The 27,041-nt window shown below is 40.0% G+C and overlaps 1 protein-coding gene across 10 annotated transcripts in view; it reads right to left on the bottom strand.

Annotated features, from left to right (window-relative positions):
• The window catches only part of ZBTB20 (zinc finger and BTB domain containing 20), a 762,522-nt gene that overhangs the window by 5,614 nt on the left and 729,867 nt on the right, over nt 1-27,041 (bottom strand). For all 10 annotated transcript variants that reach the window (XM_045540230.1, XM_045540226.1, XM_045540232.1 and 7 more), the window contains one exon: nt 6,321-7,925. In XM_045540230.1, the coding sequence (XP_045396186.1) occupies nt 6,321-7,925 (1,605 nt within the window). The remainder of the gene's footprint in view (nt 1-6,320; nt 7,926-27,041) is intronic.

Here is a 27,041-nt window from a genome sequence, read left to right as displayed (position 1 = left end):
TGAGGGGTCAAAAAACCAAGACAGAATGCTTGTGGGACAACAGGCAGCAAGGAAGGAAGAGGAGGAGAAGAGTATGGATGGGGGAAGGTGGCCACTGGTGTGGAGAGCAGAAGCGGTGCTTGAGAGTGCAGGTCCTCTGAACGGGGAAAAGCAAGATTGGATCTCAAAATGGAAAATGTTCAGTATCAGCATTGAAAGTGTGCTTGGATAGAATTAGATGGAGCTTTCACTGGCTGCTGAGTTTGGTCTCCACCCGAAGAAGTCGGGTTAAAGGAGGACCCACACACCTGAGATACAGCTGGTGTGACTGCCTGCGAACCTTTCCATGCAGTTCCTGGGGTGTGCCAGCGTGGACTGTGAAGCTATGTGGAAGGGATTGTCTACTGGGGACACACTGCATTCACAAAACATGCACCCAATTTAGTAAGACAGTTTCTGAAATGCCTACACTCCACCATCATAGCACCTTAGTAATTACAGAGAGCACCTTCCTTTAAGGAGCTTCCAAGTGCTTCAGTGACATCTAAAATATTTTGGTGTTAAGCAGAATTTTGAAGAATTTTATACATATTACGTGACTTTTCTTACAACTTTATAAGTGGGGTAGATATTAACATCCCCAGATGATGGTATCTCCAATTCGAGAATTGTACTAACATCCTGAAGATCGCCCAAGTCAGTAACAGCTGACACTATGATACTGGCACAACCAGATTATCCCCACTCCCCTGGTAACAATTCCTCGCTTTCTGGATTATGCTGCAAAATGTATGATGTTGCTATAACATATGCAACATACAGCATATATGTTCCTCAATGGCTTTGATAATTTTACAGCATTTATAGTTAAGTGCTCTCACACAAATTATGTTATTTAATTCTTAGAGCAATCATATAAAGTACTGCAGATCTGAAAAAAACTGAGGCTCAGGTTGGTTACAGGACTTTGCTAAAGTTACTCAGTCAGAAAGTGGTAACACCAAGGGTTTTTAACTCCAAACCTTATACTTGTTCCTTTACTCTCACTGGCTTGATATGATTAATAGTCCAAGCTCCATATGAGGATTATCACATTATCATCTTGATATTACTATTATTGCCTTATTGGCAACATCGTTATATTACTATTATTACTATATCTATTTACATTGAATTCATGGCTGAAATAGCTGAGCTTCTCAAATTAATAAGCAAAGTTATCATATGTACAGAGGATACAAATGGGCTAAAGTCACCAATGATGGGCTGTTGATAATATGATCCAAAAAAGGCCAAAACATCTATCTTTTGTTGGTAGAAAAAAACATAAGTGTGAAATATTTGTATACATACTTTGTATATGTGTACAAACTATTCTCTAGCAAATTAAAAAAAAAGAAACAGGAGAAAATCTAGAAGTTTTGCTGAGAAAAGAATTAAATTTTCCTGGAAAGAATGTTCGCTTTGAACACTCATTTACTTACTCAATAAACATTTGTTAAGCAACTACATATGCTAGCCTGTATTCATCTATAGATTTTTAAAGCAAAAAGTCCTAAGACTGGTTCTTAAAAGAAAGTTCCACCTGGATAGGTTTGCCAAATAAAATACATGACATCCTGTTAAATTTGAATTTCAGATAAGCAATGAATAGTTTTTTAGTATGTCACAAACATTGCATGGGACATAGCTACACTAAAAATATACTTCTTGTTTATCTGAAAATCAAATGTAACTGGTCGTCTTGTATTTTTGTTTGCTAAATCTGGCTACCCTACACCTGGAGGTAAAGAAATAGCCCAGATGCCATCTTGGTCATTCTGAATATTATGTGTCCTATTTTGTTACATAGAGCAAGGTAAGAACAAACAGAACATGGTATCTAAAAGATGTTTCTAGAATCTTGGAGAAAGTACTTAACATATAAATATGCAATGTATTTTTTGCACTAGTTCTGTGGAGCTGTATCATAAAATAAACAACGCTGTGGAAATAGACCACTCATCCTTTTGGAAGTGGTTAGACATCATTAGAGAAGGATTTGATTCATTCATTGATCAAGTAGTTATTGAATGTTTGTTATGTGTAAGGTATCATGCTAGGTACATTGAAGTATGAGATATATGTGTGTGAAGTATGATATATTTGTGTGTGTGTTTCTGCTCTCACAGAGTTTACGTTCCAGTGGGAAGGTGTAAAGACAATACATACTGATAACACAAGTCACTACTGCTAAGTGTCATAAGGGGTTTACTTGCTATGGTACCTGTGTGGTTTGGAAGACTCTCATATGGGAGTGATTAGCTTCTGTAATATAATTTATCCACTACAAAATCAAGCTTTTATCCGTAACTCTGATTTTCTTTTTCTAAACACACAGATTCTTCTTAGTGGAATTTTAAAGAATAGTGTTATGTAACAAAAGCAACCTGATGCCATCCTCCTCCTTACTGCCTAGGCTCAGCTTTCTAGGGGAGGTGTTCTCAACTTTAGCACGAATCAGGGCTTGTTAGAACACAGATTGCTGGGCTCCATCGCCAGAGTTTCTGATTCAGGATTTCTGGGGGTGGGGGTGGGGGGACAGAATTTGCATTGCTGCTGGTATGGAGATCACACTGCTCTGAGTTATTCTTGAGTTTTCCCTACTGTTTGCCTTCCATATCCATGTTGACACTTCTTTCTTATATTCTGTCTTTCCCTGTCGTTGCCATTCCTATATTTGATTCCTGTATTTTTCTCTTGGTGGAAGGAGGTATACGGGAGCCCTGCTTTGTGGATGGTTTGTGTTATCTTTGTTCTCTAATTCTCTTGCTTTCAAACACATCCTTAACTCTTGGTTTCCTTTCTCACAACTTTCATGAAGCTGCAGTAAGTGAATGTGAGAAACCCCTAGAGGTAAGGAAGTCCTCCTGTGGTTTGCTAGGCAGTGGATAGAGAGTGGTAGGTGAGGGATTTTCTTTTACTCTCATCAAACTTAATAAGGAATAAAAAACAAGTTCTTGTTATGAAGGAAGATCAAGAGAAACCCAAGGAGTATCACATGGTTTTAGCATTTGAATTCCATGAAGGAAAGATACACATCAGAAGTGTACTATTTATAGATGGGAGACAGAGCAAAGACAATAATGATGATGATTTTTTTTTTAAATTAAGTAATACTTGGCCTTTTATGAAAAGCTCTCACATGCATCATGCCTTTACAGCTATTCAAAAGGCGGGAAAATTATTATTTGTATTTTAAACTCAGAAACTGAGGGTTGTGAAATCAAATGACTTGTTCAAGGCCACACAGCCAGTTAGAGGAAACAAAACTGGACTGAAGTCATCTAATTCTAGTATGATCATCTTTTACTTATGCCTCTACTCTAAATTTTAGTGTTATAATCATTATAAAATATGCTTTACAAATAGGGCTTCCTTGGTTCTCTAAGGTAGAACTTAGCCCCAAATTCATTTAGTATGATGGACTACATATTTGTCTCAAACACTTTCTTTCACAAATATGTGGATCATTAACATAGAGCTATACAGAATTTTAATTGGAATCAGATCTCAGAGTTGAGTCTGCAGTTGTTGAAAGCAAGTACCATCTACATTAAACCTTGGTGTTACTGAAATGCAAAGCCAGTTACCATGCCGGTCTATTTGTTTGCATAGTGGCTGTGATGGAGAGAACCCAAGTTTCTTTCCTTTCAGTTCTGCCAAGCTATTCTTTATTTTTAGGACTCTTTTTGTTTAGACTAGAGGTAAGAACACTGAGTCCACCTCCACTCTTCCAAATATCCCCAGTACTTTCTAGAATCTTTTTATACCAACATTTGGACTTTTTGTTCTGGATTTTTATCACTTCCACTGGGCTCCTGTTAAGTTGTGAGGCCCTACTTTTTTGATGTTTTCTCAAGAAATTGGATAGAACTGTTTGGAAATGTGAGCCACAGCAAATCCAGGCTTGAATTACTTCCACATGTTCAGGCTGTCTTGCCTTTTGAAAATCTAGACTAATAGTTCTCAAACTTTGTTAGATTAGGGATTTCTTCAGTTAGACAAAAGTGTTGAAAGGCAGATGGCCTTACCAAACTGCCACTGCTAAATAATTCTGGAGTGAAAGGGAACAGCACTGTTTTTTTGAATGAAGTGCTTGATTTGCATATGTATATTGTTTTCACCTGTGGCTACATTATACACACCAACACAAAAACCTTCATAATTTACTGAGGTGCTTCATTATTTACTAGAGATCCTAAGATCCATTTGAGTATAACTCAGATTTATAAAGTGACTTCACCTGTAGCTTGTGCATATGATCTCTAGGTGTGCAGACCCATTGCTGAAATTTTCTCATGGGCAAACCTAGTTATTTGGGTTAACCACAGAATCCTTTGCTGAATTCACCGGAGAAATGTATTTATACATCAAAAAGACAATCTTCGGTAGAACACTGAAAATTTTATGTTGCAAATTTGAAGCCCTATTTCAATATGTGAGCTAATAGAATATGTGAATTTTATATCTGCAAGGTCTATTGGAAGAGATGCATACAAGGGAAGAGTAGATATGTTTGTGGATCCAAGAACAGCAGAGTCAACTTCGACAAAGGAGACACTTTCAGTCCTTTTTTCTCCCTAATCCTTAATTTGATGGTTTATAAATTGGCTATTCAGAGGAAGAAAGGACATAAATTATGCACGAACACTCTCTAAACCATAAGTTGCTACATAAATAAAAACATTACTATTTGATTAATTCTCCTAATAATGGCAAAACAGTTACCACATGGAAAATTTCCCTTGATTGATCTCAGATTATTAGTGCATTCACATTTACCCCAAGTAAACATGGTGACTTACCACTACCCTATTTTCTTCCTAAATTCAGTAGCAAGTCATTATGTTTATTTGGAGGTGTGAAAACTGCAATCTTTAAGAAGAACTGATTCCCACAAAGATGCATACATTAATTTACATAATGTCCTGACTTAAACTACAAGAAGGCAAATTTCATCTTAAGCAATGTTCTATTTCAGTGTTCACTTCCATGTTGGGTACCTCATCTCCATGTCTGTTGTTTTCCTTTCCTCCTAGTCTCCAATTTAAACTTATCTGTTTTATGTCCTATCTCTTAGATTTCTTCTAGCTGATCTGAAAAACAAGGTTTGTTTTGAGAAACTAATTCGTTTTCATGTATCAGAATTCAAGTATATAACTTTTCCCTGGAAAATTATATGTCATTTAACAGGGGTATTCTGGAACCAGAGGTTTACCAGAAAAGTGATTCTTATAAGAGTTTCAAATATGATAACCATCATCATTGTGGTAGATATTCTTAGATACAGGAGAATCTATGTGAAATCACAATTATACAGGTGGTCACTTATATGGAGGCACATCCACGGAGTTCCCAATATGTCTGTCCCATTATGGAACTAGGAAAGAGCAGTGGTTGAGAGGTCAGGAGATCTTAGCTCTGGGGAGTCACAGAATCCAGGTCTGAAACACCATGTTTCCCACCTTGATGACTGAATCCCCTCAACAACATCCCTACAAAATGATCATCCATTCTCTCAGTGAATACCTCTAATTACAGGCACTCACTCCCTTTGAGTGAGTTCCCACTCAAGTCTATTCCACCTTAGAGCAGCTCTGATTGTTCTCAAACTTGTTATTTTATTTAATGGGAAGAATCTCCTGATAGCATCCAGTCATTGGTCTAGTTCTACCTTTTGGAGCCAAACAAAACAAACTGAATGTCTCCTCCTCCCAACCATCTTAATAATGCTAATAATAGCTATCATTTATAGAGTACTTATTACATCTTAAGACCTACTCTAAAAATTTCATATGTATTAATAAATTTAATTCTTAGAACAGCACTATAAGGAGGGTGTATTACTACCATTGTCATTTTATAAACAAGGAAGCTGAATTATAGAAAAGTTAAGCGATTTTTCCAAGGTGACAAGGTTTGGTAGTGGCTAAGCCTGAATTCAAACCCAGGCAATCTGGCTCTAGAACTGAAGCTCTTCAGTATTACATTAAGCTGCCTCTGAAACTCAAATACTTGAATATGGCTTATATGATGCCCTGAGTCTTGTCTTCTACAGGCTGGACATCTCTGGGACATCCCTTCTCCATAAAGCATTTCTGTGATTTTGCTTTTCAGTGGCAGGGTGCTTTATTCCTATGATGGGAACATAGCTGGGCCTTCTAGAAGAGGCTTGCAGTGGGATCTCTTTAAAATCTGAAAAATGACTCCAAACCTTCCCGTCCACCTGCTCTCCTGCCTTCCCTTCCCACAGTCCCCTCAGCCCCCTGCTGCCAGGCCTCCAGGGGGCCTGCACTCACCTGTGTGTACGAACATGTGCTTGACGTAGTTCTGTTTGGCGGTGAAAGTCTTGTTGCAGAGAGTGCACTCATAAGGCTTTTTTTCGCCTTGCCCACTGGCTGTGCTGTGGCCTGCGGATGAGGCCAGGGGCTGTGGCGCTGGCAGCTGTGCAGTAAAGGTCGACAGGCCGGGCTGGGACACTGTCACAAACTGGGTCTGCTGGCCTGCCAAGGGCTGTGGCAGGCTGAAGAGGAAAGGCTTGGGACCGCTGCCCGCGGGCTGGGTAGTGAAGAGGGCCGGCAGGTAGGTGTTGCCAGCTGTGCCAATGACCTGTGTGTTGCTGGTCAAGGTCAGAGGCATCCTCAGGTTGCTGGTGAGGGTTTCTGTCTGGCGTAAGTAGAGCTGGGTACTTGGCAATGGCTGCCCTATGGACGTGTTGACCGAAGGCTGCTGCAGGACGCTCTTGTCGGAGCTGTTGCTGACAGTGATGACCGTGTTGTCCATCTCCACCTCGTTGCTTCTCTCCGGAGAGGAGGCACCTGTTTCTAGCTGGTTCGGCTGTGGGGCACCCTCGGCAGGGGCTTCCGCAGCCTGCTCGGGTTGGGCGGGTTCAGCCTGGCCATCCCGGGCCGCCCCGGCCCCAAACTGCTGCTCCACCGAGTCGGGCTCGGTGCCTATGGAGGAGCTGACGCCCGAGTCGAAGCTCTCACCTTTGGGCTCACTCTCGGTGCCCTCGGCCTGGTCAGTGTCTTCCGTGCACTCCTCGGATTCGTTGCGCTCCAGGATCTGCACCCTTTGCTGCCCATAGTAGTCGTAATCGTCCTCCATCTCCTGCTTGATGTGGATGTTGCCCACTAGCGTCTGGATGCGCACAGGGCGGGGCTGCTTGCGGCAGTGCGTGGTCTCGGGCGTGGTGGACAGGTAGCGCTCCATCTGCTGCGAGCGCTCATGGATGCGTGTGATCCAGCTGGGGTCTTCCATGTGGTGGTCGCGAGGCAGGCCGAGCGCAGTCTCGTGGTGGCTGACCACCGCGCCGCTGTAAAAGGAGCGCTCGCCGCTGCCATTCTGCATGGAGCACGCGTAGAGCGCCGAGTAGATCCTGTCCACGCTGTGCTGCGGGTGGCTCTGCAGGTAGCCCGACTCCGTGTCGCTGCTCTGGCCTGACGTTCCCGACTCGGGAGTCCCCCGCGGCGTGTCCTGGCCCGAGTCCTGGATCCCCGGGAACACGTCGCCCACGTTCTGCGACACGATGCGGGTGCACTCATCGATGACTGTTTTGATCTGCAGGATGCTGGCGGCCGTGAGGATCTGCAGAGCTTCTGACTGGGAGACGCGCAGCACGCCGCTGTACATGAAGTCAATGAGCTTTTGCACTGACTGCACCGACACCACTGACGGGATCTCGATGTCGCTGTAGCCAAGCAGCAGTTTGTCCTGGAAGAAGGGGCTGCCGGCTGCCAGCACGCAGCGGTGTGCGCGCAGCATGCTCCCGTGGATGCGCACCGTCACGTCACAGAAGTGGCCACGGTTGCGCTGCTCGTTGAGGGTTTCGAGCACGGAATTGCTGAAGTTGTGAAGGTTGATGCTGTGAATGCGCTCGGTCATCCCCTTGCAACTGATGTCACCTGCAGCATATCAAGGCAGACACAAAACAGGGCATGGGTCAGATCTAGCTGGCTGCGTTTCTAACACCTAGGTCTCAGGTGCTCCTAGAAGCACCTTCCTTGCAGACACAAGCCGAGAGATGGACAGGCTGCTGCATACAGGCCGCAGGTGTGATGGCCTTGGGGAATAAGGCCTTGAATTTTGCCCCAGTTCCAGCCTTAGTGCCCCGGCAGTTTGGGGTACTGAATCCATATTAATCCTCAGAGCTTCAGCTCAGGTTGTCAGTTGAAGTGGAATGGCTTAACAAACCAGAAGGGTCAATTTGTCTGCTATTCCCACAACTTCAGCAAAGAATAACTGAAAGGCAAATGGAAGACTTGTTCTCAGGGAACACTCTACCTCCGTGTTAGACAGGCCTAAGCCCAGGTCCTTTGGGAAAGTTTACATTTCTCCCAATTTATTGAATTTCCTTATTTTATTCATAGACAGTGACAATATTCATGGTTAACAAATAAATCCCCTTCCTATTAATTTACATGGCATATTACCAAAACCCATACCATGTATGCAAAAATCCTCGGAATATTCAACCCAGACTAACGTTTGCCAAAGAGCTGCCACCATGTTTTCCAGATGAGGGGTGGGCAACCTGCTAGTGAAAGGGATACTCTCCAGCTGCTTCCTGTATCTACTCATTTTTCTTGTCATCTCTGACAACCTATTTGAACGTTTTTTACGGTGGTTGCATGTGATATGGGTGGTTTTCTGAATTTTCTGAGGCTTAATGAGGAAGGAATGTTAAAAAGGTCAGACATGGCAGTTCTGACCTGGGAGACTACAGCACACTAGGTGATCCTATCTGTCATTCAAACTGAGCACTTTTAGGATGAAAGAGAGCACTGTCAATAATTAGGCCAGGACAGCAGGAGTAAACCAGCAGTGGGATACACGATCATCTTAGACAATAGGGTGCTCTAGGCACGTGCAGGACGAAGTATTACACAGCTCCCAGGAGGAAGGCAATAGTAAGCTATGTGGAGGCCGAGAAGAGCCTGACCCATTGCTACCCCTAATACCTCAGGCTATTCAGACAAGGGATAAGGTTGATAACATCTGGATTCAGACTGAGAAAGACAACAGATGGCCATAGCACCAGGTTTTAAGGCTTTCCTACATTTCTAGCTCACCTCTCAGCTCTAGAGAATCCCTCTCTGGATTATTCTTAATCAGATTCCCCATTCTTGCCTTCACAACTGACCAATCAGCTTGGGACAGGCCAATTAAGTGGGTTTTCAAAACCAAGTGGCCCAAGTACTAATTGTTGGCCTGTGACCCAAATCCCTATGTCTTGTGAGAAGCAACCCCAGAGGCAATGGCCTGCAGACAGGAGGAATGCATACCTTCTCTGGTCCTTTCTACACTGCCTTAGGGTAGGAGGCCTGCTTAGGAAAGTCTGAGCTCAACTAGTTTTTCTACCTTACTTCACCTGATCACCCTCAAGCTGTCTGAGCTTAACTTAATGAATGCCATCAAGTTCTACGCTCAGTAACACAATTTGCACTAATTTATGTAAAACAATTCTTTCTTGCTTCGGACCTCCATCAGGTCTGTTATGTGCCTAAAGTATTGCATTAGGCTACAGCTTCTATCCTTTTTACTTACGTAAAACAAATTCTCTTTGCCAGATTAAAGAATCATCGTGAATCCCCTATAACTGTGCTAATATAAAATAGAGCCCCAGAAGAAGGCACCAATAACCCAGGAGAGGATTGTTCAGGAACTCAGCAGACTAAATCCCAAGTTCTGGCTGAGTTCCCTATGCATGTATACCATGATAATAACAACAACAGCAAACATTTTTTTAAAGCTTACTGTTCTAACTACTTTATGTATATGATTTCATGAAATCTTCCAGCAGCTGTAGGAAGTGGGTAGTATTATTGTTCCTATTTTACAGATTAGAAAACAGGCCAGAAAAATTAAGAAACTTGCTCAAGACCACCTAGGCAATTGGTGGTAGAGCTGGAATTTGAACCCAGGCAGTCTGGCTCTAGAGTTCACCCTCTTAACTACTTTACCATATCTCATGCTTTGCCCCTGAATGAGGTCTTGCCCTTAGGTATTCATGGGTCTGTTGTAAAACTGTGTGAAAAGGTCTTCCCAGTATTCCCTCCAGCTACTTCTATACCTATCCATGATTTAGCATGGCTTTATGTTTCTAGGCCTTGAGGCTTCAAAATAGCCTCAGTCATTTAACTTAAAGAACCTATCTTTTAGACAAAACAATGCAAGAAATAAAACAACTTGTCCTGGCACTAAGACATAGAGTTTTCTATATATAATTTTACTATCACCAAGGTTTCTTTCATTTAAGTAAAACTGGTTGTGTCTGTGATAAAATAACCATCTCTGTGTAGGATGGATTTATTAAAACATTTTTTCTGCATAGGTGAAAAACATTCTTTAAACATACATTTGCTCATAGCACCAGTCACAATGAAAACACTAGAGATGTCATATATGACAGAGCTGTCTTCTTTCAGATAATTCTGGGAAGCAGGTCTATCATCAGTATCATAATAATGAATATCCATGTAGTGCTTTATAGTATACAAAACTCCTTCATATGTAACATCTCATTTATTCCTTATAATAATCCTATGTTTTCAGGATTTGATATAAGAGAAAGTCAAGGCTCTCAAAGTGTCTAAATGCCTTGCCCAGAGTTGCACACAGCTAGCAAGTGGCAGGGCTGGGATTAGAACCTGTGCCTTCTGATACTCTTTGCACTGCATAGCACTGGATCACTGAGGAATGAAACTCAAATTGCCAAAGATCTACAGTCATCTTAATTCTCAGTGGAAAAAACTAAAGACATTGAAAGTGATGATGGAGGTTGCTTTGGAGATGAGAAATTGTCACACACAATCACACACACAAGCACACATATGCAATTTCATAAGAAAATCCAAACTGCTGGTTTGACCAAATTGGATTGCAAATTTAGTCTATCTAAACAATCATTTAGCTGGTTATCTGCTAAATAATCTGAGTTATGATTATTGCAGTACTGTTGTCATCAACTTCATGAAAAACCACAGAGACAGACTAAAACCTGCACATATATACAACTTAACCTGAGAAGCCTAGTTGGATTTTTATAGACACAATTGTTAAACATATCCCTGAGTACACTGGCCCCACACTGCGGTGAGCAGTCATGAAAGGCTGAATGGTTTTTTGCTGATATGAGTGCAGATGCGAAGGGCGACCCTGCCTCTCCATTCAAGCGCGCCTCATTCCTCCAGCACACAATGCTGAGGCAATTCCTTTCCCAGGCTTTCTTTTATTTTTAACACTAATACAGTGGGAAAAAAGTTTCTGCCACAGCAAGGCAAAGTCCAGGCTTTTGTGAACATGTCCTTTTCATCCAATGGGCATTAATGTATAGATTCCAATGGAATAAATCTGAAATACTCTACTGTAGAAGATTTGTCCCCCATTGAAAACAAATCTTGATTGGATGGTTATTCAGGGACTGTATAGGAAGGATGGTGTGAAAATGCTAACTCCATTCTTTCTTAGATTGGCACTGAATAGGCATTTGGGCTATTCAAAAAAAAAAAAAAAAAAAAAACCCAAACTCCAACCCTCTGAACTCTACAAAACCATACAACTTTACACAGATTTATGTGTATTTGGGGATGCCTCCCCACCTGAAAAAAATCCACAGTAGTACAAATATAGAACTAGTGGCAAAATGAAACAGTGATAAAAAATTAGTTTTCTATGTGTTTTAAAATAATAACTACCTGCTTTTCACCAGAGTAAAAATATAGAGTTAGCGTGCGATGGTATTCACTAGAAACATGCAAGGAATTGTGCTACTGAAAGTGATCACGTATTCTCAGCAACTGTGTTCTGGGAGACAGCACAACACAGATGGAGCTGAAGCAGGGGTGAGCACTGAGAGAAAATCTGCCTGTGGTGAAATAGGGGATAGAGGGCCTGACTCTGTTTTTGTAGGAACCTGGCTCCGGCCTGTCCCTTAAACTGCGGGGGTCCAGGGATAGGACTTAGCATGAGAATAAAAAGCTGCCTGCACACAAGAGAAAATGAGCAAGAAAGGAAACAGCAGGCAATACAATCTCCTTTAATTAGACGTGAAATCCAGTCCTTTCTTAATCAGGAGAGCAAAAGGATATATAAAATGAGACTAGTGCAAGGGTAAGGTGCTATGGGGGGGGCATGGGAATTTGAAGTCTCTGTGATTTAGGAGGAAACACCAGCTCTCCAATTAAAACCAATCTGGTGTACCAGGTTCAGAAAAGGGCATGAAACAGAGCTAGGAGTAGCCAGGCCTCCATAACCCAGCCTCATACATCATATGCCTTTCCATACTGTATCTTGATACCTTTAGTGTGTGGAAATTGATCTTTCATGTATCAGGAGATTAATGATGATCTCAAGCTATTACATGTTGGTGGTGCTTGCCAAGTTGGTCACACTAGGAAAGAGCCAGTTGTCTCTGGAGAAAGGAGGGGTGTATTTTGGTAATTCAGCCCTCTTACTTTCCAAATCCCCTGGCAGGTGTAAGACCTCAGTTATATCTACTTCACCTACTTGTATATACCAAGGGGGCTTGCTGAGGCCCTGTGCTATAGGAGATATAGATGTTTTTTGCTTATAGGTTCTATTCTGGCCCTGTGCCTCCATACCCTTTCACTGGCATCTTCACAATATTTAAAGGGTGGCTGGGTGCACTGGGGAAATCATATATGCAAGTGGAAGGCGGCAGGCAGAACAAGATCTCTTTCTCCTACCTTGGCTCCAGACATCTAGCATATCCCAGCTGTCATTACCTCTGTAGTGGGACCACAGGAGGGCCACTGGCCTATGGAAAGGAGAGCTATACAGTTTTACTTACCCATTCTTGGGGGAAAAGGGGTATGCTTTGGGCCATCTCCTAATGCATGTTCTCCTCTATCTTCCAGATTATCTAAGCCCAATGTGGAAGAACCGTTAAGGATTTCAGCATGTTTTTCAGCCATTGGTAACAAAAGTATTCTCATAAAATATAAATCAATTGCTGAACTTTCAGAAATGTGACTTTGAAACATATTTTCAGGAATGAACTACCTATGAAAGTTGGTGACTGCCTGAATGCTTTTGTAGTCACTGATTATTATTTTAGCTGGATAAAGATATTAAAATTACTAACTGGTTTAAAGTACTTACAACACCATTTTAGTTATGATCTCAATACTGTAGTTGGGTATGTCTTTAATATTATTTGAATTTTCATTCATTCATGGAACATTTCTAGAGAATATTAAGTATTTAAAGGTCCTTGATTTTATGTTTGGGCTTTAACAGATATCTACAGTTTTCATGAATGGACATGTTTATATTTTCATATGGATAAGGTCAGTGGCTTTCATCAGAATCTCAAAGAGGTCTGTGTTTCCTTCAAATTAAGACCCATGGATTGAGATTCAAGTGTCCCTCTTTAAACTTCTCTTAACTACTTTCAATAATCAAAGCCTCTAAAGCTGACACAACCTGATTGCTATCTGATACATAAGGTCTGTTGAGCTGACGTTTTTCATTAACTTGAGCTGATAGTATTTTGTATAATAAAGTAACATATCTCAGCCAAAATTACAAAAGTTACTTTTCAGAAGAGAATGATTAAAAAAAAAAGAATTGAAAGGGAAGAGAGAAATGTAGATAATAAACCACCAATGCTAACTGAAATCTAGAGGATTGTGACAGTTTACAACTGTTGAAGCTAAGTATTATTCAGAAAAATTTAGTTTGAATCAGGTTTGTATCAGAGTAGATCCCCTTTCCTAGTTAACAGAAATTCATAGAAGAATTAGGAAACATCCTTTAACTTTTTTAAACCATTAAAACTTAGATATATAATTTGTAATTTGAATAAAAAGTAATACAAACTCAATACATACTTTTAATGCAGCCAATAGAGTTTACTCAAAAGCTCTGTAGTATTTCTGATGGATAGACTGCCTTTCTGTCTTTTTACCTCCATCCCTCCCTTTCTTTTTGCTATTTTGCTGCTAAGTTTTACTAAGTTTTGAGTATGGGGAGCAAGGAGGCAAAATTACAAACTAGGAAATCGTCTCTCCCGTGATTCTCAGGCCCATCCCCAAATCTTGACTTATCCTCCATCTCTGACTTCCTTTTCCTCTCTTCACTTCATCAAAAAGTAAGAGCTTGATACTTCATCTGAAGGCTGAGAATAGATTAACATTACTAGTGGGATTTTCAGGTACAAAGGAAAAAGTAATTCTGGAAATCCTTTTCACTTGGCCTTAGAGGCTCTCACAGTTTCCCTTAACCCAGATCTTTCTTTGGCTTGCCTGATTTCAAGTTATGTCTGCTGTTATCCCTAAGAAAGGACAGGACATGCTTGACCATATGTCTAATGAAGTTGCTCTTGGGGCCAGTTGAATTTTCACCAAGTCATTAATGAAACATTTACTGAGAATATTCCAGTGCAAATGGACTCATAAGGATACACATGATCTGAAATCTAAAACAATGGAAGAAATTCATCCTTAAGGACCTTTGACATCTGAAACATACATTAATCAATCAACTTCTTTCAGACCTCAGTGCTCAGGAAAAGCTGCAACCTGCTTTTTATCTTTTTGGACCCTGTGAATATCATAACTGATCATGTTTCTCTTTTGACTTTTTTTTTACTAGGGAACTCAGAATTAAAATTTAGCCTATGTTTTAGCAACTATGTAGGACCTCATGGTATGCTTTTCTATGTAAAATGTTCACTAGCCTCATTCTATTATCAATTCCTTATTTTATTTCTACTATTATATATATCTCCTACATATTTACCAATAGTTGAATATTCTTTTAACCCAACTTAAATCCCTTCAGTTATGGGGTGAGGGTATAATCAAACAACTAATCAATAAGAAATGGAGCATCAATTTTATGAAACCAATTCTAAGTTAAAACTTCCATTTTGAGTATTATCAAGATAAATATTTTATGAATTTCTGTACCTTAAGCATCTAATTGCAGTGAAATAAAATATTGAAATTTACTCTCTTATAGTGTACCTAAGAAAGCTAAATTTTAACTCTGTGAACAAAGGCACTGGATAGACAATTCCAGACAACATTCTGAGAGACACTTATGCCCTCATTCCAAAGTTGAAATGAAATGGCTTCTTGAGGAGAGAAGACCTGCTGGGACTAAGGAGAAAAGTCAATGAAATCTGAGGTGGATGCCTTTAAATCCTCTTATATTGTAAACCTTTTGAGGCACCTTTTAGGAGTTTCATTTTTTCCCCCTCTAAAGCACTTTCCTTACAAATTTAGCTGCTGCCCTATCGTAACCTTTTCCTTTGTTCACTAAATCTGGGGAACAAAAATACAGAGATGCTACATCCGTGGGTGGGATACAAAAATGAACAAAAGGATCTATTTAAATTCACAAAGTTGTACAGTTTGAACTCGGCTTTGGATAGACCTTAAAGAAGAATCTATATATTCAAGTGTATAGTTAAAAAGTAAGGTCCCTTATTTTGCTTAAGAAAAAATTACAAATTTAAAAAGTGATTGTATACAAACCAGCATCTTCTTACTTAATAATCTATTCTTTTGGTCCCAACATCATCATATACTTATTTTACAGGAAAAACAAATTTTTAAGTTCAATGAGCTCAAAGATCTTACATCTAACTCCCAGGAATGGCATTCCTTTGGAAAATATCAACAGGTGATGAATTACAGTTATGTGAGAAATTAAGTTTTTGACTTTGGGAAAACTTTTATCTGGACTTCAATGAGTGAGAAAACAGAACCCTATAGTGTCATTTTTAAAAAAACTTTCTGACTAAAATTATCATAGAGTTGCCAATTCATATAACTTCCTTTAGTCCCCTGTTGCTGTGCTGTTCTGAAACTGCTTTTGAAGCAGGTCTTCAGATTCATGCTCAAATCTTCTCTTTGCTTGGGACTTCCTGAAAAAAGTAAGTTGCTTCCAATGTGACAATTGGTTTTCAAGAGTAGCTCTGTTTGTTGGCAGGAGGGGGCTACAGGATTTCTCTATGAAAAGTGTAGATTTGAGCCATGATAGATTGTTTTACTAAGGAGTGAAGGTGAAGGCCTTCTATCCCAAAACAACAAGGAGAAGACATGTAAAAAGGTAAATGTGTTTTGCTGGATTACTGGTTAAAAGGGAAGCACAGAAATGATTTGTGTGGGCCAGTTTAAGAGAGTAGCTGAAACTCATCTGCCACCTAGGTTAATCCATGATGAACTAGCACAGGAAATCCTTAAGAAAAGAATAAGATGTAAGTTCTTTTGGTGCTGAGATGAAGAAGATCCTAAGTAAATGTTGTCAGAATTCAGATCCTTGGGAGGCACTGGTAAATAAGTGATATAGAGGGCATATTTTATAATTATTCTAATGAGAAATAAGTTATTTTAATTTCATTTTTACTAAATTACATATTCTTTCATATAATATTTATATTATCTACATATTATTGAAAAAAGATACTGACCTGTAAGAGTCTTCTATAGCTATACCTAACATTCTAATGGTCTAATTTCACTTCACAGTTTTGGTTGGATTGATTTTCTCAGTTTTCTCCAAAAAAAATCTGCACTAATCCAAGAGGTTGGTCCTTTCACCTTCCCATGCACAATTACATTCATCCTTACTTCTCTTCATCTGCTGAACTTTCCCCCAGTTCTAAAACTACTGTGCTTTTTCTACTTACCAAATCTTATATAATTTTATGAACCCTATTCCATGTATTAAAAGGTCTTCCTTCTCTGTGAAACCTATGATTATTGGAATCCATCCTGAATTCTTTCTTTTCCAAGCTGCCACTGGTTAGTGAGGTAATAAACTGAGACATTAATTTCTGGTCTTCTTTTACTGAGTTAGAAAACTTTCATAATAAGGTAATCTCTCCCTTCCTCCACCTGTCAGTAAGAAAGGCCAAGTCTTTGTATAAAGTTATAGGTTCCCTTGTCCCAGGGAGTTGTGGTTTCAAAGTGCAGTAAGCCAAAAAGACAAAGCCCTAAAACAGTTTTCTTTCTTAATCTAGGTCCTCTAGAAGGAATTGTTAATCTGGGCCCTCTCTGGGGTGAGGAGGAAAAGGCTGGCCCTTTGGAGTTATGTTAGGGTAGCATTACAGAGGGAAAAATAATTAATTTGCCCTCAGATGTGGAAGGTGCCATGGTCTCTACTTAGAGATGACTCCAGCTGGGGTGTTTGCTTGGCATGCTTCTGGAGACTGGACATAAAGAGGCACTGCTTTGAGAGGAATAGTGATCATCTGGGAGCTGGGTGACGGTCAGTAGCAAGGACCACTGTGAAGGGCATCTATAAACCCAGCTGAGGCAGCAGTACCTGGCATCAGAAGGACCAGACTCACTTGCATCTTTGTGGGGTGTTGAGCAATGTCAATTATGGAGACCATCATGGATTAAGGATCTGACCCCTCCCTAGATTTCAAGAGTCTTGTAACATTCTAAGGAGGGAACAGGAGCCCTGAGACTTGGCTGTATTTCTTGCCAATGTGGCAACAGGGGCCTTAGGCTTAATTTTCTTTAGAAAACCAATGGATTGCTTCTTGTACCTGAATGTTGAGGGGTAAATCTGAATTTCCAACACATACACCACATGACTTAGTTCTCAACAATATATTATTGCCTCTTTTCTTTTTTTTCATTTGTGCCTGTCTTATCTCTATAAGGAGGCTTCAGGCCTCCTGAAGGCTAGTGCCTTGCCTTGTTATAACTACAAGTACAAATATATATAACTGGATCACTCACACTGCCTAGCACATTTCTTTATGTGAGTAGGTTCTAACTAAGTATTTGTTGGGTCAATTCTCCATTGCACTTCACAAACATGCTGACATCAGGGAACCTCAGGGTGCACATTTCTCTGAGATATGTCTACATGTTATAGTCCCAAGAGGTCTTTCCAGCCCCTGAAGTTCTGTGCAATGCTCTTCTTCTTGTCCTTTCTTTCCCTACCTAGACACAGTTGTATTTTCAACATGAATTTAAGGTCTAAGGCAATTGGTTTTTTGTGTGTTCACTGAGTTTGCCAGACTCTGCTCATTCATTTATGATTTCTGACACATGCCATACTGTCCCCATCTCCCTGAGTCCATTTCCCCCAAAAGAGAGCTCACTGGATCCTCCTATCAGCTGAGGATTCAGTGGAACCCAAAGCTGAGCCACACTTTGTTATCACAAATGAGAAGAGTTGACCAGTCTGTGACACAATATAAAAATGAGCAGGCCAAATGCCCATCACTCTTGCCTACCTTAGGGAAGCTAACTGCTTGGTAACAGATGTTACAGAAAAATCTATCAATCGGCATTGATAACGGGTATTTATATTTGTGTTAACAGAGATTGTTTAGAATATTTTCTCTTGGTGGCCACTGGGTGTCCTCATTTACAAAGTAAATATGCAATATTTAGTGAGGGTCACCAGAGAGAATAAAAAACACTAGTTTTCTCTTTGGCCTTTTGCATACTGGGTATACATTTATTGCTGAACTCACAATCAGGTTATATATTAGTACTGTTTAAAAACCTTCAGGTCAAACTATTAAAGTTTTTAACCAAAAGTAACTTATTCAGGGTGCAGACATGAATTTAAAATGCTGTTTCCTCAACAGAGAGGACTGTGATCCAGCTATTAGAATGAGCCCTTATTCATTTGAAAATTGGCATGGGATTTTGACTATCTGCCGAGAGAGCCAACAGAGAGGAGCAGAGAAGGTCTTAATTTATTCTTGAAAGAAAAGAGAACACCAAATATCTCCATGGGATATTTGTTAGATTCTGTTTTTATCTCAACTTTTCTGAAAACTAATTAAAAATAATAATGAGAAAGATAAAATATGTCCTTTGCCTGGGAAACCTAAAATAATGTGAAAAATGGTACAATGAGCTGGGTTAGTATAATGATTATCAATCATTTCACATTTAAAGACAAAGAATTAAATTATTCCTTGTGGATCAGTTATCCCACCTGTAAAATGAAGATTCGTATCCTTCATAGGGATGTTTTAGGGACAAATAAAGTAGAATAGGGAGGCCCAAAGGGTTCCTAGGAAGACAAACTATACACGAGATAGATTTAATGCATTACTAATATTCTAATTGTGGTTGAGTCACAGTTGTGTATGACTTGTCCCTGCTGGTAGACAGGAGTCAAGGCCAGAGCTCACACAGCCAACAAATATGTACTGATTTGTTGCTCCAAGGCACTGAGTGTGACACACTGCTCAGTAATCACTCTGTGCTCGCTAAAGTGATTTTTTACATTTCTAGGATTGTCATTGTCTCTAAATTTATTCTTACATACATCTCTGATGATATTCTTTCCTTGCACAGCAAAATGGATTTCTGCCTCCCCAATTCAAACTCAAGATACAGAACTACTATGGAATATATAACAGTACTTGCCCTCAAATGTCATACTTAGCCAACTAGCTAATATTTTTAAAAATAAACTTTACTGTAATAATTTTTTTTTCACTAGCACACATCCCCAGCTTAATTATTATTCTCTGGCATGTCATTTCAGTATATAAATTGTCAATATGATTCTGTGTAATAACCAACAATTTATGCAGACAATATTGGGGAAACGAGAAAGCTCTGTGAGCTATTCACTGCCTTTCAGAGATGTTCTACAGTCTTACTGGCTTTGCTGAACAGGCTTTTCTGTTTTTAAAGTACCACCCACCCATGCCCCTAGTACAGCAATCTATAACTCTTAATCAACAATTAAATCTGCAACAATACACAATAGCCAGGTTAATTTCACCCTGAGATTGTACTAAAGGATCACAATGTACTCACAGTGTATGGAAACGTGTTTCATTTCTTCTAAAGATCATTAAATTCCTTGGATTTATAGTATTTTCTAACTCTTTAATTAACAGATTCTTTTTTGAAGTACTATAACCCTGAAGACACATATCTGCGGTCCCTCCTGATTGTATTTTACCCTAGGCCTTTTCTCCTTTTGGTTTCCTCATTTTGCTTCTTTAATTTCACTTTTAGAACTTCTTGAGGCTCAGTGGCTGAACACCACACAGCACAGGCCTTATCTGATGTGCCGGCGCCTGGTGTGGTCTAAGACACACTGGTGTTTTGTTCTTGAAGTACAGGACTGATGTTCTGAAACCTAGACTCCAACACAAAGGAGATCATTAGCTCATTTTAAGTGTCTCTTTTCTTCCCCCCACCCCCTTGGCCTCCTCCTACCCACCCCAATGCTTCCTTAGTCCCATGCATTGGTAGCAGATGGCAACCATATTCCAAAGCTGAGTATATACACAATCGTGCCACGGAGAACAGAGTGGCTTCAAAGTTAGCCTTTCTATTCAAGTGGGATGGCAGAGACTTCTGGAGGAGTGAACTCATCTCTCATTCATTTAATCCTCTATTCATTCAGCCAGGAATTTGTTTTCCTACACATCTTTGTACTGTCCAGCCAGTTCAAGGAGGGTGGGCATGAAGCAACTCTCTTGAGGGCCTTTCTAGCAGGAGGGCACTAGGATTTCTATGCCAAGCTCTTGTTTCCCTGGGCCAGCTCTGCCTGCTGCTGATCCAATCATGCCATTCCCGTGAGAGGAGCTTGGGAGCCCTGTGTGTGGGGGGTGGATTTCTCAAGAACTGTCTCCTTGCTAGACTGACAGTCACATGCTGTATTCTCTTGACAGAGATTAGACCCACGAAAAGGATGAAACAAGGAGGAGGGGGTGTGGTTGCAGAAAACTGTGCAGGATGTTACAGTAATGGGAGGTGGGAGTGGGAAAACCTTTCCTTTTTGTTGTTTCAAGGTTTGCTAGAGCTTTCGCCTAATCATCTGTTTGAGCATCTTGAAAATAAGTATCTATTTCCATGATATCTATCAAAAACAGGCACCAGATTATACTACAAAGTTGACCTGCCATATTGCTATTAGAATCAAAATATGTAGCAGCCTACATCCAACAGCAAGCTTTTCTGTTTCCCCGGCATAAAAACCAGAGCGTATCTGTGACACACTTTGTTTTGTAGGTCTGCTGAATAATAATAATTAAAAAAATCAGGTAAGAAATCAGTACGTGCACTTTTAGAAATGGGCAAAATGCTCACAAATGCACTACACTCTTACTTTTGCTCAGTTCTTCCCCACACATTCATTCATTCATTCAACAAACATATGCTGAGCACCTACTATGGCTAAGGCCTTTGCAAGTGCTAGGGATTCAGCAGTGGACAACATATACAGGATTTCTGCTTTCATGAATTCTTATACCTGACCAAAATAAACATTTAATAATTAAACTGTTAGGATGTTATTTGAGGAACAGGAATAATTCATCTTACCTAGTATTTCTTCTGAAGCTTCCTTGAACATATTTCTTGAAGGTCCAGACTCCTTTAACCAAGAAGTTCTGTTTTAAATCTCTTTCTACTGTCATATTCATTCCTTTCTTGGCTACAATGTTGAGAGTTCAGATTGTAACTGCTACCATTTTTTTTTTAGTTGGGGGGTGGGACTGTAACCCTGAGAATCGTTACTTTTCAAGCTACACATATATTTTCTCTGTAAATATTGTACCATCTAATTTGCGTCTTTGGATTCTGCTGATTAGCCATGAACATGTGATTTAAGGAATACTGCATATGAGATGCAGAAATCATGACTCAGTAAGTTATTATTTTAAAGCTCTGATTTGGGATTTATACAGACTTTTACACAATCTAGTTTGGCTTTTGATCTGATCTGCAACTATTACTAGGAGATGTGTAGATCAAGTTCCTATCCTTGTGTCTCTGGAATTCTATACAAAAGCACTTAGGAGTTAAGGGAAGCAAATGTCTGAAATTATCTCCATGCATTACCAAAAACTATGTGGGTACCATGGGACAGGGAAGGTTCACCAGGTACAATGAGCTGACAAGTCTTACTTAATTTCTTAAGATTACAATTTTCCCTACTACTGCAAACTGTTTCAGAATGGAAGAAGGTAAGTGAAAAGGGTGATTAAGAGTAATCCTCCTGTGCAGTGAAACTCATTTACTCTTCCAAGTTTACTGCTATTTTGAATTATTTCAAACTACTCTCAAGCCATAAAGCCAACTGTCTTTCAAAAATATAAAAGATATTTCTTTACTTGTAAGTATTTCTCTTTGGAAAGGGCTCTCTGATACAGTAGCACAACAGTCTGACCATTCTAAGGACCTGATGTTCTGTACTCTTTAGGATTTGGGCTGGGAGGTGCTACGGTGAAAGGATACCTAAGGGTGCATGTAGGGGCATGTGCAGATTCTACAATGTATTCTAAGGTAAGATAGCATGCAAATCCATGCCCTATAATCTGAAAATCTCTTATTGATTAGAATGCACTTGAAGACAAGAAATAACTTAATAGGTTAATACTATAATGTAATACTATACTATTAATGATACTCTAAACCTTCCCCATACCAAAAAGAAAACATTCAGATTTGTTTTTAAACTTCTCTGAGTCCTAGTTTTCTTATCTGTAAAATGGGGTGTGCTTTATAAAAATGACGTAAGATAATGTATTTGACACAGATGCGTGCCTACTAAACATTAGTCCTCTTCCATTTTTAGAAAAAAAAACCAAGACAAATGGGGGAATAAAACAAGGCCAAAAGATAATGGCAAAACTTCTCAGTCTTCCCAGGCCTGAATCCAAGAGGGACAAGAGAGGCACTGGCCTTTTCTTAAAGTGAAGAGGGTAACTGTTCTATATACACTCTCGTCCTACTTATCTAGGGCTTTTGAGCCTCAGTCATCCTCAGGGGGAAGGATGGGGCACCTGTTACAACTGCCTTTTATGTTCCATCAGTTCTAGTCCATATTTACTTAATAATTTAAAAACACTTAAACTGTAGCTAATGCTCAAATTTGCTGAGTGCTGGGTGTTTTTCCAGTACTGTTTCAGGGCTTTACATATAGTGTTCCATCTAATCCTTATAATAACCCTATGAGATAGATACTATTTTTATTCTCATTATGCATATGAGGCAATGGAAGCACAGGGAGGTTAATTAAAGGCATGTAAAATGCATTTATGGGCTGAAGTTCACATTAAAGAAAGCAAATAACTAGACCATGGGGGTGAGAAAACATTTCCTGAATAACACATGGTCCAAATTGTAGTCCCTTATCAACATGTTCAAGAAATGGTTCTAGCAGTCTGTTATCATACCTGCCCCTGCCCTGAAGGCACAATGGAGGGACCTGAAAGGACATCAGGAGTTATTCTGTATTGGGATGGTCACATGGCCCTCTCCTCCTTGCTTTTTCACTCAGGTTTGAGGATATAGATTCGAGTAGGATATGTCCTGAGGAAGTAGCTCTTTCTTTCTTTTAGTTCTCTGACCCCAATCTAACAAAAGCTCTAAACCTGTGTCCCAAAATGGCATACATATAGGAATGAATACGTGTATACATATCTTCTCAGGAGGTTCATAGACTCTAAGAGGGAGGCCCAGTCATGGTACCAGTGGAGTCTAAGTCCTCCAAGTCAAGAACTCCTGTTCTGGGGTGGGGCCAGAGGGTGAGTGGGGTGTGGGGAACCTCTGCCTGTATCACCGTACAGGGAAACCAGGCCTGTTTGGGAGTGTCTCTCGGCATGTCAACCCAGGATTACTCAGGCCACTTCGGGAGTCCCAGGATCCAGTCACCCTTCTGGGACCTTTAGTTTAGGAATAAAATAGAATAAACTAGATTTCTACAGGTTTCCTAAAAATTGAAGAAACCATCCAGGTCTACACGCAAAGACCTACAGTATTTCCGTGAGGAAAGGGCAGGCATTTTTCCCTAGGGTTAACTTCTAAGGGTTTAAGTTCAGAATTTGCATGTGTCTTTTCCATGAGACACAGAGTTATACTTTGTAGTTCAAATTTATATGTAACTTTCTTCTATTATCTCCTTATATTCAAATACCTGGTTAGGATATGAGGCAAAGAGAAAAGGAACGATTTTACAGGAAAGAAAGTGATTACAGCAAACAATTGAATGACAAAGTTAATTTAAAAATTATTCCTGCAGTATAAGCTTTCTTAAAATTTCTGTACTCCTTGGTCTAATATCTTGGTATAAAACTGATAACATGAACCAAGCTAAAATTAGTGAGGGTAAATAAGTAGGAGGAAACTCTTTTTTAGAATTGAAGAGGAAAGGAAAAACTTCTCAAGGTCAATTTTGACATCAACTATGAATTCATTCTGCCTTGTGAAATCATAAAGACTCATTTTCAAAATTTCAAAATTCTTCCATGTGGCTGTTTATATAATTTCCAGTAATGATAAAATAATTTCTTCATTTAGTTTTACAGGTAATTTAATAGCAGATTTAGTTGATTCTAGCTCACCATTCTGAAGTAGAAGTTATATCAGGTACTTTGGAATGCATTTAACCACCACAGATAACAGCAAAGTCTAAGTAAACAAGTTAAAGGCCCCCTCCCCAAATAATGAACCTGATGATGTGATATCTCATGACAATGAAGGAGGACATGAGAGCAACACATAGGTTTGTTATTAGTAACTACAAAGCTACTAGTATTGGGCCTATCATGAAAGAAATTCACAGAATGTGGCTTTTTAAAAAGGATTATGCTTTGAGATACCTTGTTTTAAAAATTGTTAGAGAATTTAAATGCTTAAAATATATGATATCTGTCCTCTACTTAATGTTCAGAGATTATTGAGGGTAAGAGACTGAGTATTTGTGAAATAAAAATTCTTGCAAAACACTTATTAGCCAAAAAGAAGAGAAAGCAATGTGGGGAAGGAGTAAAGAAAGAACTAATATGATAGAATTAATTGGGCTAGTTCATTGAAGGTAGTGCCTCCAGATTTCTTTTACATATATTTACCATTCCAATTGTCCTGTGAAATGGAAGATCTAATTCCCTCTTACCTTGCCTATTTAATTGCAGAGTCTCCCTTAACACTGGATTTTATTTCTCAATCTATAAATAAGCCTGGGATTCCTTCATCATAAAAATATTCATTACCTCACTTTTGAGTTACCCACTCATTACTTCTTTTTAAACCATTAAACTTCTTTAAAAAGTACTTTGTAATTGTTGCCTTCCCATTTATTCTCTGTTTACTCTTGAACCTCTCTTTATGATTTTTTTTTTGAGACAGAGTCTTGCTCTGTCACCCAGGGTGGAGTGCAGTGGCATCATCATAGCTCACAGCAACCTCAAACTCCTGGGCTCAGGGGATCCTCCTGCCTCAGCCTCCTGAGTGGCTGAGAGTACAGGTGCAAGCCACTGTGCCCAGTTAATTTTTTCTATTTTTAGTAGAGACAATGGTTTTACTCTTGGTCAGGCTGGTCTCAAACTCCTGAGTTCAAGGGATCCTCCTACCTTGGCCTCCCAGACTGCTAGGATTACAGGCATGAGCCACTGTACCTGGCCTGATTTGTGTGTGTGTGTGTGTGAGACACATCTGACTCTGCTTTCTTGACAGCTACCAGTAAGCTAACAATCCCCACACCCAAGGTAATCTTTTCCCAGTTCTTTTCCTCCTTGGTGTCTGTGGTACCTGACCCTGTGACCTTTCCCCTCTCTGGTCTCTCTGTGCTATCCTGGTTTTTCTCCCATCTCTCTGACCCTCTTCTCTTTTCCTCCTTGGATGGTTCTTTGTTCTCTTTCTTATTACCCAATGTAAATGCTTCCCAAGTTTCTATTTTTCTTTTTTCTTCTTAACAGAGTCTTCTTTGAAGTTTATTGCCACATTTATGGCTTAAAGCACAGCCTCTTGACCAAAGCGTTTCCTACTCCTAGTTTCAAATATTCCTGCTGTACTCCAGTACTCTGTTGGTAACTCAGTGTTAGTTGTCTGCACTGGGACCACCCCTGGTCCCCATACCCAGCACTGTAAGAAATGAAACTCTATTCTATTCCTCTAAACACTTCCTTTTCATCTTGTCTTTTTGACATTTTGAAGCTATCTTTGGTAATTGCTCTTCTTTTACCTACCACTCAGTTCCCAGAGCTGTCACCCTCGACCACAAAATCTGCTGAACTGGCTGCTCCCCACTCCCCTATCACCAGCCCCTTCATAACGTGAACTACCGAAAATGAGCCCTGGGCTCTCGCCCTTCCACATCTGTGCGTCCTCCACACCCTTGCTGCTGAATTAGATCTTCCAAAAGCAAAGTCATGATCATGGCAGCCCCTACCTAAAACCCTTGCATAGCTCTGCCCTGGTGTGCAAACCCTCATACCTTACCCTCATGCCTCACCTCCAGTGAAATTCCATTCCTCTTTCAAAAGGGCTCAAACGGAATCTGCTCTGATAAACTTAACTAGATGTTACTGTTAACTGGACTAAAATGTATTTGATAAACTTTCTATATTCTATCTATGATAGTAGTGACTTGAGGACATGTACTATGTTTTAAAATTCTTGGTGGTGGGGTCTGTTTGTCTAGACCTTTGTGCCCTCACGGAACTCACTGCAGTGGCAGGCACATGAGATCTACTCTATACAAACTTGCCCAAGTGAGCGAATCAATGCTCTGGTGGGTATAGGGATAGGGATGTATCTTTAACCACCCTGCAGGGTAGCTGTTTGTGAATGTATCTGATCTTCTCTGTAAAACTCTACGTCTCTGAGCACAAGCTCTGGTTTATAAAACTGCATCCTGCATGATACCTAGCTAGTGGACCTCCACATTGAAAGCATCCAGTAAATTGATGGATAAAATAGTCCTGACTCCTTTCTGTTCAGAAAACACACAATTCTCTCAGAAGCAGACTCAGTAACAGGCAGCATGTATGGTGGGAGAAAGAGCAGGGTCTGTTTCTGGCTCTGTCACTCACTATGCCAGGAACCTGTTGTTAGGACGCTTGCCTTCTTTGAGCCTCCATTTCTTCATTTGTACAATAATGAGTTTGGGCCAGGTAACCTTTAATCTCTTTCAGTGCTGATAAAAAGTTCAAACTGCTACACATTCTTCAGAGAGAACAAAGGATGTAAAGGCAGAAGAAAAGCAAAAAAGGAAGGAGAAAGTGAGCATTCTGCTGATGAGATAATAAAGGATTTGACTATGGT

Source organism: Lemur catta, chromosome 1 (genome assembly GCF_020740605.2).
Source record: "Lemur catta isolate mLemCat1 chromosome 1, mLemCat1.pri, whole genome shotgun sequence".
Classification (NCBI taxonomy): domain Eukaryota; kingdom Metazoa; phylum Chordata; class Mammalia; order Primates; family Lemuridae; genus Lemur; species Lemur catta.
Note: the sequence above shows the minus strand (reverse complement) of the source record. Positions and strands in the feature narration are given on the sequence as shown.